Source organism: Notechis scutatus, chromosome 2 (genome assembly GCF_049901735.1).
Source record: "Notechis scutatus isolate UNSWTSFEM ecotype Mainland chromosome 2, rNotScu1.2, whole genome shotgun sequence".
Lineage (NCBI taxonomy): Eukaryota > Metazoa > Chordata > Lepidosauria > Squamata > Elapidae > Notechis > Notechis scutatus.
The window spans coordinates 134977727-134992508 of record NC_142010.1 but is presented as its reverse complement, the minus strand read 5'-3'; the positions used below and the strand labels follow the sequence as shown (position 1 = coordinate 134992508).

Below are 14782 nucleotides of genomic sequence, written 5' to 3'. Positions count from 1 at the left end.
AACACATCTGGAGGATAGATTGTATTGATCCTTAAATGAACTAAAATTCACATACTAGATTTGTTTGTGTTGAATGAGTTGTGTGAAACGGGAACATCTTTGTGTGGGATGATCTTCCCAGGTATCGATGTTAGGCTGATTGGTCTCTAGTTTCCTGGGTCTGTTTTTATTTTTTTCTTCCTTTTTTGAAGGTGGGAACCACATCAGCTCTTTTCCAATCCTCAGATAATTCCCCAGTGTTCCAGGATTTTTGAAAGATGATACAATGGTTCTGAGATTAACATCTGCCAGCTCTTTCAGAACTCTGGGGTGGAACCCATCAGTGATGTATATATGTCAAGATCAGATAGGTGTTCTCTAACCATTTTCTTGTTTATTTTAATTTTTATTTCTTGTCTGTCTTTTACAGTTATGTTTTTGGTAGATTGGGCTTTTTGTGTGAATCAAAGAATGAGTTAAGCAGTTATACTTTCTCTCTGCTGCCTGTTACTTCCTTGCCACCTTCTCTCTTGTGGACCTATTGCTTCCTTCACTTTTTTCTTGTTCATTAAATGTTGAAAGAATTTAAAAAAAAATTATCTTTGACTTGTGTTGCAAGTCTTTGTTCATTCTGAGTGCTTTCCTGACTTCATCGTTGCAGATTTGGGCTATCTGCCAATACTCTTCCATAGTGATCCGTGAATCGGGCTTCTCCCACTGACTTTACTCACCAGAAGCCCCCTGGGAAGGTTGTAAATGGTGATCACGTTATCCTGGGATGCTGAAACTATGGTAAATACATACCAGTTGCAAAGTGCCTGAATTTTGATCGCATAACTACTGGCATGCTGTGACAGTTGTAACTGTGAGGACTAGTTTTCAGTACTTTTTTTCAGTGCAATTGTAACTTTGGTTCTAAGTTGAGGACTACCTGTGCCAATCTTTCGTCCCTATAGCTCTTGGCTTCTAATATAAAGAGTAATGAAGCATTTTATATATCTGCCAACTGGTTAAGGGGGAAACCCCTTCCTCAACACATGACTTAGAAAAGTGTCACTCTCAAGCTTTGAATGAGATGACTGTAATGTCATGAGGACACAACCAAGGAAAAAGGTTGCTGGGCTTAGTTGCGTTACACTTGAGTGCAACTGGGAAAGCAGCTGTTTCTCCTGTGTAAAAACTGTAATAACAGATCTTCCCTGAAACTGCCTTACACAGAACTTTGGACACCCCCCCACCCTCTAATTTTTCACGGTCTATCTTTGGCTGACCTTGTGTTGGATTACAGCTGTATCATCCCTGCCTGCTGGCAATACTTTCTGGAGCTACTGGAGCTGCAATTCAACATCTTAAATGGCAATTATGCAGAAACCCACCCCCCAAAGTTTTAGGGTAGGCTTTCCCATCTATACTTGGAGATGCAACAAGAGACTGAGTGAACAATCTCAAGGGTTTAAAGGTTACTACTGAGTCACTTTAAGCCAGTGTTTCTAAGGTTTCTTGCATTCTAAATCCTCCATGAAAAAAGGCAATACGTACCAACATATTCTATGCTCCTCTGAACTCCGTGGGCAAAGACTACTCCACTGTGAAAATTAAGCTTCCTGTAGGCTATCAAATCCATGTCAGTCGAGCCACATCTTCATGAGAGGGAAATGCCCTTTATTATATATATAGATGCCAGGTGCTAGAGAAATCCTGTGATTGCTTTATATCAGGGGTCTTCAAACATGACAGCTTTAAGACTTGTGGACTTCAACTCCCAGAATTCCTCCTCCAGTCATGTTAGCTCAGGAATTCTGGGAGTTGAAGTCCACAAGTCTTACACTTGCCAAGTTTGAAGACCCTTGTGGGAGGGGGAGGAATGTGAATGATATCATGCACATCAAGATCTTCTTGGAATCTCTATTAATTTGGAATTGTTTACTCCAGCCTTCGACAGAGATCCATAGTAGACCAGTACTCTCTTATGGCCTCCTTGGGGCATCATTGCTTTTAACCAAGCTGCTCTTGATCTACACTTGTTTTTCATTTCTAAATACTTGTATCTATGATGGCAGGAGCAGTTCTTTTAAATAAAGAAAATGTTTTGATTACCAATTGCAAGATTTACTTCTTAAAAGATGAATGGGACAGGAAGGGCTGAAAGTTTTAGTCATACATCATGTGGCTCTAGCCACACCACCAAAAAATTGTAAGGTAGAAATGGTTTAATTATTCTCCACTTTACCTTTCAATCATCAGTAGGGCAACACGTGTGGTGAAAACCCTCCTTTACTAACTGGAGTTAGATAAAATTGCTAGGTAAGGCAACTGGAAGACAGCAGGTAGAAGCAGTAACTCCATACAGCTGGCTGGAAACATGAAGTGGACTTAGCTGTATAAAATCAGAGGGGTCCATCCTATCACCCTTTGGACTCAATTGTTCAACTATCATGACAATTCTGATCTATCATAGGGTAGAGGTGGCCTGAAGGAGTACTTCCAAATGAAATGTAACATACCGTACTTGTGCTATGGCAGGATAAACATATATCTGCCTGAGAATATGTAAAGTACGTCTTCTGGGGAATAGATGACACTGAAGCAGCATTCTGAGGGTGCACCTTTTTGAATTTTTATATTTTACAATTTGTGTCACATCTAGCAAACAAGCAAGTTTATAGTACAGTCTCAATGGTAAGCAGCGCAACAGTACTCTGGCCTGACCAACCGAATACCTATAAAGGAGGACAGAGGGTGCCTCTCTATCCCTTTCCAGTGGCTAAAAATACTAAAAATTGGGTTTCAGTCAACAGAAGAAATTTACTATTACAGAATTGTTACCAAGCCGTTACTATGTTGCAGATAATATTCAAGAATGAATTGTTTTTTATGCATTGTGTTTGTGTCTTTCAATCTATTTACTGTCAAATTGTTACAACAATTTATAATAAAATACTGTCTTGTTTGATAATTCTAGAACATATCTTCTCTATTTTACATCTGCCTGGATTAGAGTCAATTCTCCAAGATATGGAAAATTGCTGGGCTAAATTAGCAGAGTCACATCTTCAGATAACTTTCATCTTCCATCAAAACTTCTTTCAGAAAGCGTCATCTCTTCCTCTGAGTCAGAAGTTTTTTTTTAAGGGGAACTTTTCTTTGGGTCTCTTAACCAATCAGCCTGGGGGGGGGGTGTGTGGTATTGCTGATTAAAAATATGCAATTGAGCAATAAGGAGGCCAAGTATGATGACACTAGCTCTCCCTTGTATGCTAATAATTTATGAAAATAAATTAGGCAGGAAAGAAATTACTGAAAGGACAAAAAGGAGTCATTTATTGTTCTGGAAATGACTATTATGATGAAAGGAATTATGATGGCTGAATGGATTTCAACCAACTGGCCACTGATGCTTCATGTATCAAAAAGCAGAGATCCTTTTTTAATGACTAGGCAGATGCATATTATTATTATTATTATTATTAAAAAGGCAATAATCGCAAGATGGATCTGTGCCATGGCTGCCATCTCTTCTTCCAGCAAGAGCAAAGAAGAAAACCCCTAAATGTTGCACCAATTCTATCTGGGAGAGGATAAACCCATCCAGAACTCAAAGGAGATGGAGCCACTCAGTCTTCCTTGGGTTGTGTAAGGAATCTGGGAGATGACCTTGAGGAAAACAACCAAGAACCATTTCATAAGCAAAGAGGGCTAAAATGTCCCTTGAGTCCTGGGAAACAAATCAGTGTTCGGAAGAGGCACATGCAGGCTCTTGACGCTTAAATGGTTGTGCTGAAGTCTGATCTTTTCCATCCAGATCCTCACTGCTTCCAAACCTTGACAAAGAACTTGATAGCATCACTTGAACACAGTAGCGTGGGGGTGTAGTATTAAGTATCACCAGCATGCTGATGATGCCTGATCCCATATTGAAGTAGTTTCATGTAGATCAGTGGTTCTCAACCTGTGGGTCATGACCCCTTTGGGGGTCGAACAACCCTTTCACAGGGGTCGCCTAAGACCATCGGAAAACACATATTTTCGATGGTCTTAGGAACCGAGCCATAATTTTATGGTTGGGGGTCACCACAACATGAGGAACTGTATTAAAGGGTCGCGGCATTAGGAAGGTTGAGAACCACTGATGTAGATGATAAATAAGAGTGAGGACAGAAAACAGGCCTGAGGGACTCACAAAGGAAGGCTTTCAGGCTAGATCCCCACCCCTCACTGATTGGGACTGGACCTGGAGGAAGAAGGAAAACCACTGGAACATTGGGCCTTTTGTTCCTAAACATTGAAGCCAGTGGAGATTGGGGTACATGCATGTTCCAGTTTTCTGCAGGATAAACATCATCTATAATTTTTGCATTTCTTATTACTGTCCAGCTTCTTCTCCAAATTACCAATTCGGCTAGATAAATTGTTTGGTTGTCTTCTAGGAGATGTTTTTCCTGAGATTGGATAGTTTTTTGGGTTGGCAAAAGTTTAGTTGGTGCTTACACAGTTCTATTTTTAAATCATTTTTTAAATATTTTATTTGATATTCCTGACATAAATAAAAATGTTTTTTTTTGCTCTGGCAAAACATCATGGTTGTCAATCATGCTGTTACAGATTCGCATAAACTTAATTCCTCTAAAATTTAGGCTGTATAAAAGAGGTTGACCAACCTTGATGTAAGATTAATAAAATCTGAATTTGCTCGGGTGACTTGTCCACCTTCAGGTTCAACTCCACTGAATTAAAACCAGGATGATACATTAATACTACTCTGACAAGAGAGATGACGATGAAACAACATGGGATGACTGTGAATTAATAGGACAAAAAGCAAACAAAAGGCTGGATTGCAACATTGCATTAGAAGCACCAACATTTTTATAGAGTCTTTATGTAACCTTGATCACAATTTACATATAGAAAAGATTAAAAGATTAAAACTTCCATGACAGTAAGAGTCCAGCTCTGGGTTTTTTTAGGAGCAACTCCCAGCTAGAGAGAACAGGGGCCTCCTGCAAGCTCTACTAAGAACACTGACAGGTGTAGAAAGGATCTTAAAACACTTCATCAGTTGCTTCTCACCATCTTTTTTTTTATCAAGAACAGCTTATCCCTAAGCACCTAATGGATGCTGCATCATGTAGTTGGTGAATGCATGCAGGTCTTTGAAAGGAAGCGTGACCCTCTGTGGCCTGCACCTAAACTGTCTCATGTACTCTCTTTGCCAAGGTTGTTTAAAATGTGACCTGAGATTCAAGAGACTTTCCAAAAGAAATCCTCCGATCCCTCAAATTCATGTCCACTATGCATTAATTACTGTGCCTTCTTGTCTTATACATCCACACTATCTTCCGGTCCATTGATATCCATATTCCAGGGAGCAGGCTTGGGATGGTCCTCTTCTCAAGGGACTCAAGGGAAATGGTAGGGTGACGTGGATCAGAGAGACAACACACTTGAGAAGACTGCAGCACCTGCCAAAGAAAGACAGCACAGTCCTGTGAATTATGGAGAAAGAATGAGCCTTACAATGACTTACAAGACTATATCTAAGAGAGGATCTAAAGTCACATCCTAGGACCAGAAAGAAGAATATGGGCCAAAGGAAACCAAGCCCAAAGCCAACAGTCTCTGCTGGAAGATTGTGATAAGCTTAAGATAAAGACGTACAATGTCCCTTGGCATACTCCCCAAAGCAGGCAGAATCTTTTCGAAGGAAAAGGAAGGAATTTTGCAGGGGACCCCTACAAAGAGGAGGGGTCCTTAAAACCTCCCAAATTGCAAAGGAAGCAGACAACATGCAGGCCGTATTGTTTACACCCTTAAAAATTAAGGGCTTCACATCTGCATCTTCCACTTAGCCTAAGAAGCCTTTCAGGGAAACAATACACCTTCTTGGTTGCAAAGCAAACTCTCTGTAAGACTTTATTTTCCAGCATCGTTTAAGCAAATTCTGCTCTGCAGGTGAAATATAAAGGACTGGAGGCTTGATCTTTCTACCTGAAAGCATAAACACTTATCACTATCCATGTATTTAAATATTCTGTATGAAAGTACACACTTTTATAGGTTCAAAAGCATGAAGGAAGGCATATATTTCCAGCCATCACATTTGAAACACAGCTAATAGAGGTATGCCAAAATGCACTCTCCTGCATGTGGTTACAAGCATTTGTGAATCTTTATACAGAACCAATGAAATGAATCCCTGAATTGGAAGGATCCTTGGAGATGATCTATCTCAAGTCCATGCTTAGGGCAAGAATCTCCTAAAGCACAGGTGTCAAACGTGCTGCATCACTGTGCCATTACATGATGTATGGCAACATTTTTTTCCCCTTCGCAGAGCTGGGGTGGGTGTGGCCTGAGCCTGATGCATCCGGCCTGAGGGCCGCCAGTTTGACACCCCTGTGACCTAAAGCAAGATTGTTCCAATCTTGCAGTCCAGGTTTAGGTAGATGGTCCCATTGATTAACAACTCTCATCATAAGGTATTTCCTCCTAATATTCAGCCTAAATCTCCTTTCTTTTAATTTTAGTCTGTTGGTTCTCTTTCCAATCTCAATTTCAGCAAAGAAACAGGCTTACATCCTTTTGCACATTGCGGCATTTAGCTGTCCACATGTCTGTCAGATCACTTGCAACATCTCTTCTTCTACTGTCAAAAGATGGCCAGCTCCTTCCATTCTTCTGTATGGGACTTGATTTGCAGGTCATTCTATTTTATTTTATTTATTTCTTGTTTATTTTATTTGTAAAATTTATCAGCTGTCCGTCTTACCGTGCATTAACTCTGAGTGGTTTATATTTTATTATTTTATTATTACCATTTACTATTCTGGTAGCCTTCCTCTGAACCCACTACAGCTTTTGTCATGAAATATATCCCATGATCTGGACATGTTTCCATTAGGCCAAGCCAGGCCTGGCCTGGCCTTTTAAGGGGCTGCATCCCACTGCTTGCCCATGTTCACCTGACACTTTTTCCCAATGCACTTCTGCCAAGTCTGATCTCCCCAGTCCTTTATCAAGGAGTCTGATTTTTTTTCTCCCGAGATACAGAATCTTCCATTTATCCCAGTCCAATATCAGATTGTCACAGAACGCTAGTGCTCGACAGGCCAAGCAACAGAAACTTACTCTTGGGGCTGCTCTGGCCATCAGGCTCAGGGACCTTCCAGTCCATTTTTCTCCCTTTTTCGTAGAGGCCCTTCAGCACCTTCCGGAATTCCTCCGGTTCCAAGCCTCCAGTGCTCAGTTCCGTGTATTTCCGGTACAGCTGAAGTGCTGTTCGTGCATCTTCAATGCTGTCATGAGTTTCTCCTTGAATTTTCAGGTCTAAGCAAAAGAGAGAAAAATCCAAAGACATAGCAAATGTTGTCTTGCCTACTTCCTTTGTTTCAAGAAAAGAGGAAATCTCTTTAGGCTAAGGTTAGTGGCAAGAACTCATTCTTGTCAGTGTTGAAAATAAACTCAATTTTTAGACTCCAATATTAATCTAATATGGAAGGCCTTCCCTATTCCCCATTCTCAATTGCAATGCAAGGTTTGAGAAACTGTAAAACTCATGAGGGCAGTCAGCCTTACTAGGTACACTGGACCAGGAAATCAGCTCCACATAAAACTATTTTCATTGCATTTGGGCTTTAATAACAAAACTGTGCAAGTCTGCTTGTGTGGCACCTCCTCCTGTTTTAAAGTTCAGGGAATTAGGGAGGCGACTACCTGAGCAGGTTCCAAGTTGTTCTCTCATTATTCTGCATTTAAAGTTTCAGCTGCTTTTGCTTAGATATCAGTTCCTGCACATTTTCATCAATAGTGCCTTCCTGAGAACTGTACCTGAGGAATTATTTAGCAACTATATTATTCTTTCATGCGGGGTAGCTTGGCTGACTGGAAGAGGAGCACAGCTTAACACTGCCCACAGGATTATTGTACTGACCCAAAAAATACCAGGCAAGGAAGCGCAAGGAGATCATCCTCTTCCTAGGCATGTGGAACAAATACACGGTGTCGATTACTTGATCTCTGGGAACCTGTAAGAGGCAGGTATAGCCCTATTAGCACACAACCACGTATTCATTCCCTGAAGAGATCTCAATCTATAAGACCTTCTAATCTTAGATCGAAACCAGACTTGGCCTAAGGTCCACTTGCTCCAATGGAGAGAAGGAAGCAAGACAAACAATTAAATCTGGTAATGGATATAACTGAAAGCAAATTAGCTGACTGCCTTTGATTACTACTGATGTATTTAATAATTTGTGCCTTCCATATTAAAAATAAGAGCCTGGAAGCAATTTCTGGGGGGCTCAGGAGCTGACCCGAAGTTTTCAGGCACTGTGTGCTCTAATTTAAATAACAAAAAAATATGATTGTTTTTACTGGCTAGTATCAGGCTTGTTACAAGTGTGCAAATCTGATGGCTGGGGCCTATTGGGTGTGCTTTTCAAGTGGACTGTCCCTCAGTTACCACTTCTGGCAACACATCTGAAGTAAAAGTTTACTAGGAGACAAATCTAGGAAAAAAGGCAACAAGAATAACCAAAGATAATAGTTAGCACCTGTTCTTTGATAGATGTTGGCCTCAGTAACAGTATAAGCAGGTAGTTCAAAGCCTAAACCATAATATCAGAGCATGTGCCTGGTTTATGCAAGGCCTCGGCTCTCATCCTTGCTTCTTGTGAGCTCAGAGCCAATGCATTCAAACACAGCCATTTCTCTGGGATTGCCCATGGCAAGGAAAGAGCCTAAATGACAGAAAGCTAAATATCCATGGATATTCTGTCATCCAGGTCATGGTTATCTTTTTCAAGAGGCAACTGGACTCTCTGGTTTTTCTTTGAAGACGTTTTGCTTCTCATCCAAGAAGCTTCTTCAGTTCTGAGAATCTTCAAAGAAAAACCAGAAAGTCCACTGAAAAAGCAACTGTGGGAGAGAATGCTAATAAAATTCAAAGACAGGTTGTGAAAATGAGACGTGTCTGCAAACAGTGACTTCAGATTCCTCAGTGACTTCAACAATGCTAGAGCTTCTAATGTAGTTGAAAAGTTCTTTAAAATTCAGGAAGATGTTCAGAGGTGCATCTGCCTTAGCCCATGTTAAATTGTATAGCAATCTAAGTCAGGGAATCTAAATAAAGGTATTAAGTCATTCATACATATCACTCATGTTCAGTTACATCTTTGTTACTATACCGTCTTTACATATGCTCTATTCTCACTCACTATAAGAAGTTAACCTGTGAAAGAGAGAGATCTATCAAGAGTTTATAAGGAGACAGTCACCATGATATTGATAACCCGGAAATCTTTTTGCAATCCATGGCCCACAAACTTGACTCCAACATCTATAAGGAAGCGTAGCTTTAAATAGGTGGATTTGAGGGTTGTGAGATGTTTGGATGAAATTTTGGCATCCAGATCTCCTGGTTTTATTCCCGAGTACTGAGTAAGATAATCCACCACCTATAAGAACAAAGAAAATAGAATTGTTATGTATCGAAGTGTCTTCCTGTTCCCTTCTCATCGTCCAGGCCACCCAGTGGATCTACCTCCCATTCAAAAACATATGTTACCTGATAGGAAAAAGGAAGACAAATTCCTATTAACATGCTAGAAAATAATAATAATAATAATAATAATAATAATAATAATAATAATAATAATAATAATAATAATAATAATAATGTTATCCCAATTGTAATTGGAGCCCTTGGAGCAATACCTAAAGGGCTGCCTCACTATTTGGAAATCTTGAATTTATCAGACTTGAATACCCTGATTCTACAAAAAACCACCCTACTTGGAGCAGCTTATATCCTCCAATGCTACCTGAACAGTTCCTAGGTCCTTGGTTAGGACTCGAGCTGTTGAGCTACCAACCAGCCCCAAAGGCTGTGAATATTACTAAAGATTAAACAAATAATAATAATAATAATAATAATAATAATAATAATAATAATAATAATAATAATAGTAGTAGTAGTAGTAGTAGTAGTAGTAGTAATGGAATAACAAGCTTCAGCTCGACTAAGTGACTTTGGGTGCTAGAGGCCCCTGGTTTTTGAGACTTTCCACTTTTTATTTTAGATGAGAGTTGTGATACTTCAAAAAGAACCTGTGTGCAATTTGGGGGCGGGGGTGTGTGTGTGTCTAGCTCTTGTTCAAAGAACAAGCGATAGCCATCCCCCTAAGGGCCTTTGCACAACTATCTGTTGTGTGACCGGGAAGCCCAGCTCGTAGTCTCTCGTATCTTGATCACACACCTCTGCTCTGTAGGCTGCACTGGTTGCCGTTCTGCTTCCAGGTGCCATTGAAGATGCTGGCGATGACCTATAAAGCCCTTCATGGCACAGAACCAGATTATTTGAGGTATCGTCTCTCTACCATCAGGTTCCGTCAAGTCTTTTTCTGTCCTGGATCCTTCTCTGCGGAACATCATTCCTCTAGAGCTCAGATTGGCCTTGATCCCTGTTCACTTTTTGCACGGTCTTAAAAACGTGGAATATGTTTTTTGAGCTGCATACCTGTTCTTGTGTGGAAATGTAATCATCAATGAAAGGAACGCCCTCATTGGGACCCTGCCCCCGGACACACGTGATCCTGGCCACTGACATCTGACTGGGTTTGATGGTGGATTTGGTCCCGTCACTGCGAAGCTCAGCTTCCTCCTATCGCAGATGATGAAAGGATGAATAGATACCGCTTTTTTGATCACAGAATCCAGAAACCTTGTCTTCTTCTCCTAATGTGTGACGCCTACCTCATTGAGGGTGACAAACTCGGCATCCAATCCCACCAAGTCTCCAACCTGAGGCATTTCGCTCAGCATGAGGGGGATGAAAGTGGCGTGACACTTGCGCTGTTTGCGAGCAAGGGAAGCCTCAGCAAGCAACACGCTGGCTTCAATCGGGTTCTTGACTTGAAAAAGAAAATGAAATTTGATCATCACAGTTGACTCACTCAGAGATTACACTCCGTTTACAGAAAAACCAAACAAAAAGGGAAACCCCATCTCGGTCAGTGGATGCCCCAGAGAAAACCTCAAGAGCACAACTTCCTTCGTACAAATGATACTATTTTCTAAGAATCGGTTGATCACTCAAACCTAACGGGCCTAAAACTCTTAAAAGAAAACCTCTAATGCCATAGGACTGACTTCCCTAGAAGAACTGAACAACAGAATTTAAAACAAGGGTTTTTTTTTTTTAATAAGATAGATCCATAACAAGGGTGACTCAATCCTGAAGCTGGCCACATTTCTAGAAACATGCCAAATAGATTTCTGATGGCACATGGAGTGTAGTTTCAGGAATCCACATTATCCATTCACACTTAATTCAATTCAAAATACATTAAAATTAAGATGGAGAACTCTACTGAAGCTGCTTCTCAAAAAGTGACCAGCAGCCTTGCAATAAATATCTGGACACACTGGTTTATGTGGAAAAACAGCTGCATAGCTGCTTCAGCATTCATCTAAACACCCTCCAACAATTTCTATTTCAGAGCACAACGAAAGTGTTTTGGTTAGCAATGTTTTTCATCCTGGACGCGACCTCTGTTGTCTATGCTGATGGGCCTTTTCATCTCATGATGATCGCTCAGTTTGTTTCACTTCCTCTTCAGAGTACCGCACTTCCTTGCAAAACATATTTACTTTGTTGTCTCAATCTTTGTGGTGTTAACTTATGACCACCTCTCAAAAATTCCATCCTCACATTCACTGACTGTGAGGGAGGATAAGGCTGTTTCTCCTCCTGGCTGTGCAACACTATTATATGATGCTTCTCGTTGGAATTTCCATTTGGCTGTAAAGGCAATGAAAGAAAAGATCAAGGAGTGGGTGCCCAGTGGTTGTAAGGAAGGCTGAAAGTGAGGAAATTGGGGTTGTTCAACATGAGAACACAGGTCACTCCAAGCAGGACAGAAACCTTTCTCTCCTCCTAGAACATTAAAGGTTTCATGTGCATGTGCTAAATATGTACAAAATAGGTTCCTGAAAAACAACCAAGTGAGGATATAAGAAAATGAACTGTCTGAAGGCTAAGCTAGTCATATACCCCACTTGTTAAGTAGACAGAGCTATCTTTTAAAAATACAGGAAGGAAAGCCTAGCTGCCTTGCTTGACAAGGAGATTTCACTGGGCAATGTAAGGCAGGCAGAACCCAACCAAGCCCCACGGCTTGATGAACCTGAATATAACTTTTGGCTTTTCAAATTGAGCATCATGTCAAGTGAATTATTCATTTAGGGTATCATTATTTTTTTAGTTGTGTGGGAAGCAATTTTCTTCAGGCAGGAGAACAAGAGGGCCCAGAGAAATATGCTTAAATTAAATCATAATTATGCTCTTGGTTATTCAGGATGAACATGGCCTCTTTCCTACACTCAATTTCACCTAATCAGCGTTTAAAACAGATAGGTGGCTTTAAAAAAAAACATTATTTGAACTCAATATGCTTACTAACCACTGTAGCTTACTGGGATCTATGAACTGGGCTCATGGTGCAATGACATACTATTGAATCACACTCTATTCCTATTATACAACCTTCAAAGCCACTTACTCAGTAACACCTCTCTCTCTATGTCCCTGTATAATAAGGGGGCTTAGCTGCTGGAGTTCCTGAACAAAGATATCAGTACAGGTAGTCCTCAACTTATGACTGGTTGTTTAGTGATTGTTCAAATTTACAACAGACTTCCCTGGGAGTACTTATGACTTAGTTCCAAAGTTACAACAGACACTCCCCTCTTTCTGTCAGATGACTGTATTTCACAGTCTCGGCAAGTGGCCCATTTATGGCTGTTTGAGGCATCCCAGTCATTTGACTGCATTTTATGACATTTTTTGCTGGCTTTTACTGCTGGTTTTCAGCAAAACTGGCCTATAGTGAACAATTGGTTTGCTTTACAGCCATTGCAAAAAAAAGAGTCATAACATTGGCTCGGTCATGTTAAGTGGACTGTTTTACAACCATCACAATTTAGGACCATGATGGGCAGTCTCCGTTATAGTCATAACTCAAGGACCACCTCTATGTCATTACAATAAGTTATAATAAGACAATCATCTAGTACTTGTTTAGGAATTCCTGTAGCCATGCTTCTTATATACATACCTATATAGAGGGACCTTATAGCTCCTGCCCTAATATTACTGGATACCTGGGTTATAAGAGATGAAAGGTTATCATCATGGCTGAACCTGGTTGTCAGGTTTTAAGAAACAGCAACTCCTAATTTCTTGCTGTTTTTGTAACTGCATTTGTACATGCAAACACACTCACTGTGTAAATTGTACTTGGAGTGGAGGTTCCTCCGCACATAATAAAGGATAGCAGGCACTTTCCAGGTCATGTCAAATTGGACAGCCTCACACTGTAAATCCAAAGGCAGACAGGGAAAATCAGACAGACAGAAGTAGGAGAACAGACAGATCAGAAATGAGTTCTGGAACCTGTTTTTAATTAAAATGAAAAGGTGGGGGGAAATAGTTCAAAATAAGAAATGTTGACTTAGAATTGTGCCTGTCTGAGCTGACTAAATTTCTTTAGACGTGAATGCTGAATGTCAAGGAAGTTTCAGCATGGATACAACTTATGACTTGGATGAATGAATACCCACATTTGTTTATCCATGGCAACAGTTCAGGGCAACCCTGGCTAGATTGTAAATTCTAAGACCCTAAAGACAAGATCTCAAATTTCTCAGTGGGGGCACAGCAACTTGGTGCATATTCCGTGGCACAAGGCATATACATTAGTAAAATATGCTTTATAAATATGTTACATCTGTTCTTGTAGTAACATTACATGTCTCCAAATAAAATAAGTTATTTTATGTCCACGACTATAAAAGACATTTCACATACCGTCTTTAATGTACAATTTAATATTGTTTGCAGGGCAAAAAATGTAACATAGGCTATGATGTCTCAGCTAGGCTTTTCAATAAAACAGACATTCACAGACACTTTAAAACAAATATCAATTCTCATTAATATGGAAATATGACTTGAAACGCTCCAATCTATGTAGAGCTACTTTCTAAAGATATACTCTTTCAAATCTATTCAATTCTGATCTCCACTTTATGTCAAAACACTCTATAAAATCCAAGCTGTCTAGTTTTAAAAAGCACGGAAAGTGAATAACTTCACACCAAATATTAATTTTCATTTCTCTTGTATGTGGGAAAGCAAGAGCACAGAATAAATCATCAAAATATCTTTACCTTATCCACAGGCTCAATGAGAAAGTCATTAAAAAGATACCACTGCTGGTGTGTGACACCCTTAAGAAAAGAAAGTTATGTATTGAAGGTGCATTGCAATCATACATTACAATTAGGTGCAATTAAGTCATACATTTAACCCCCTTCCATTTAATAGGAATCGACAGTTACAGACCAGAGACGCACTGTTTTTTGTTAAAAGTCTCACCTCCTTTCTTTGGTGGTAGGTCTCTCCAACTTTGATATGCCCCACAAGGCTGCCACCAGTCCGGGAATCTAAAATATGTACAACTGTTGCCATGAGGTCATAGATGTATGTAGATTCTTGATCCTCCAACATGCCCAACTGCAACAAGACAGCTCCAAAAGTGAGCTAGTTTTCTCCCCAAAGAGGAAAAGCACACTATTTTTAGTACTCCTGAAACCAGCCCCCTGGACAGCTCAACTCCAATATGTTTGCCTTTCCAGAACCTTATATCCTAATGTCAGTGTGGCAGAACGAAGCTTGGAGCCTAACTTGCCTTATTTGTTCATTTATCCTTCATCGTGTTCTCTCCCGTTTCATGAATTGACA

General features: G+C 40.1%; 1 protein-coding gene across 5 annotated transcripts in view; it reads right to left on the bottom strand.

The window, feature by feature from the left end:
- Window positions 1-3273: 3273 nt before the first annotated feature.
- The window catches only part of PAN2 (poly(A) specific ribonuclease subunit PAN2), a 35160-nt gene continuing 23651 nt past the window's right edge, over window positions 3274-14782 (bottom strand). For 3 of the 5 annotated variants that reach the window (XM_087956277.1, XM_087956276.1, XM_087956278.1), the window contains exons 18-26: window positions 14417-14554; window positions 14209-14268; window positions 13263-13353; window positions 10732-10889; window positions 10496-10639; window positions 9255-9434; window positions 7910-8003; window positions 7108-7305; window positions 3274-5441 (exon numbers count right to left, since the gene is read on the bottom strand). In XM_087956277.1, coding sequence (XP_087812403.1) covers window positions 5407-5441; window positions 7108-7305; window positions 7910-8003; window positions 9255-9434; window positions 10496-10639; window positions 10732-10889; window positions 13263-13353; window positions 14209-14268; window positions 14417-14554 — 1098 coding nt within the window. In that variant the 3' untranslated portion in view covers window positions 3274-5406. Of the gene's footprint in view, window positions 5442-7107; window positions 7306-7909; window positions 8004-9254; window positions 9435-10495; window positions 10640-10731; window positions 10890-11518; window positions 11780-13262; window positions 13354-14208; window positions 14269-14416; window positions 14555-14782 lie in introns of those variants that run through there. The other 2 variants (XM_087956279.1, XM_087956280.1) reach the window with 2 other exon arrangements.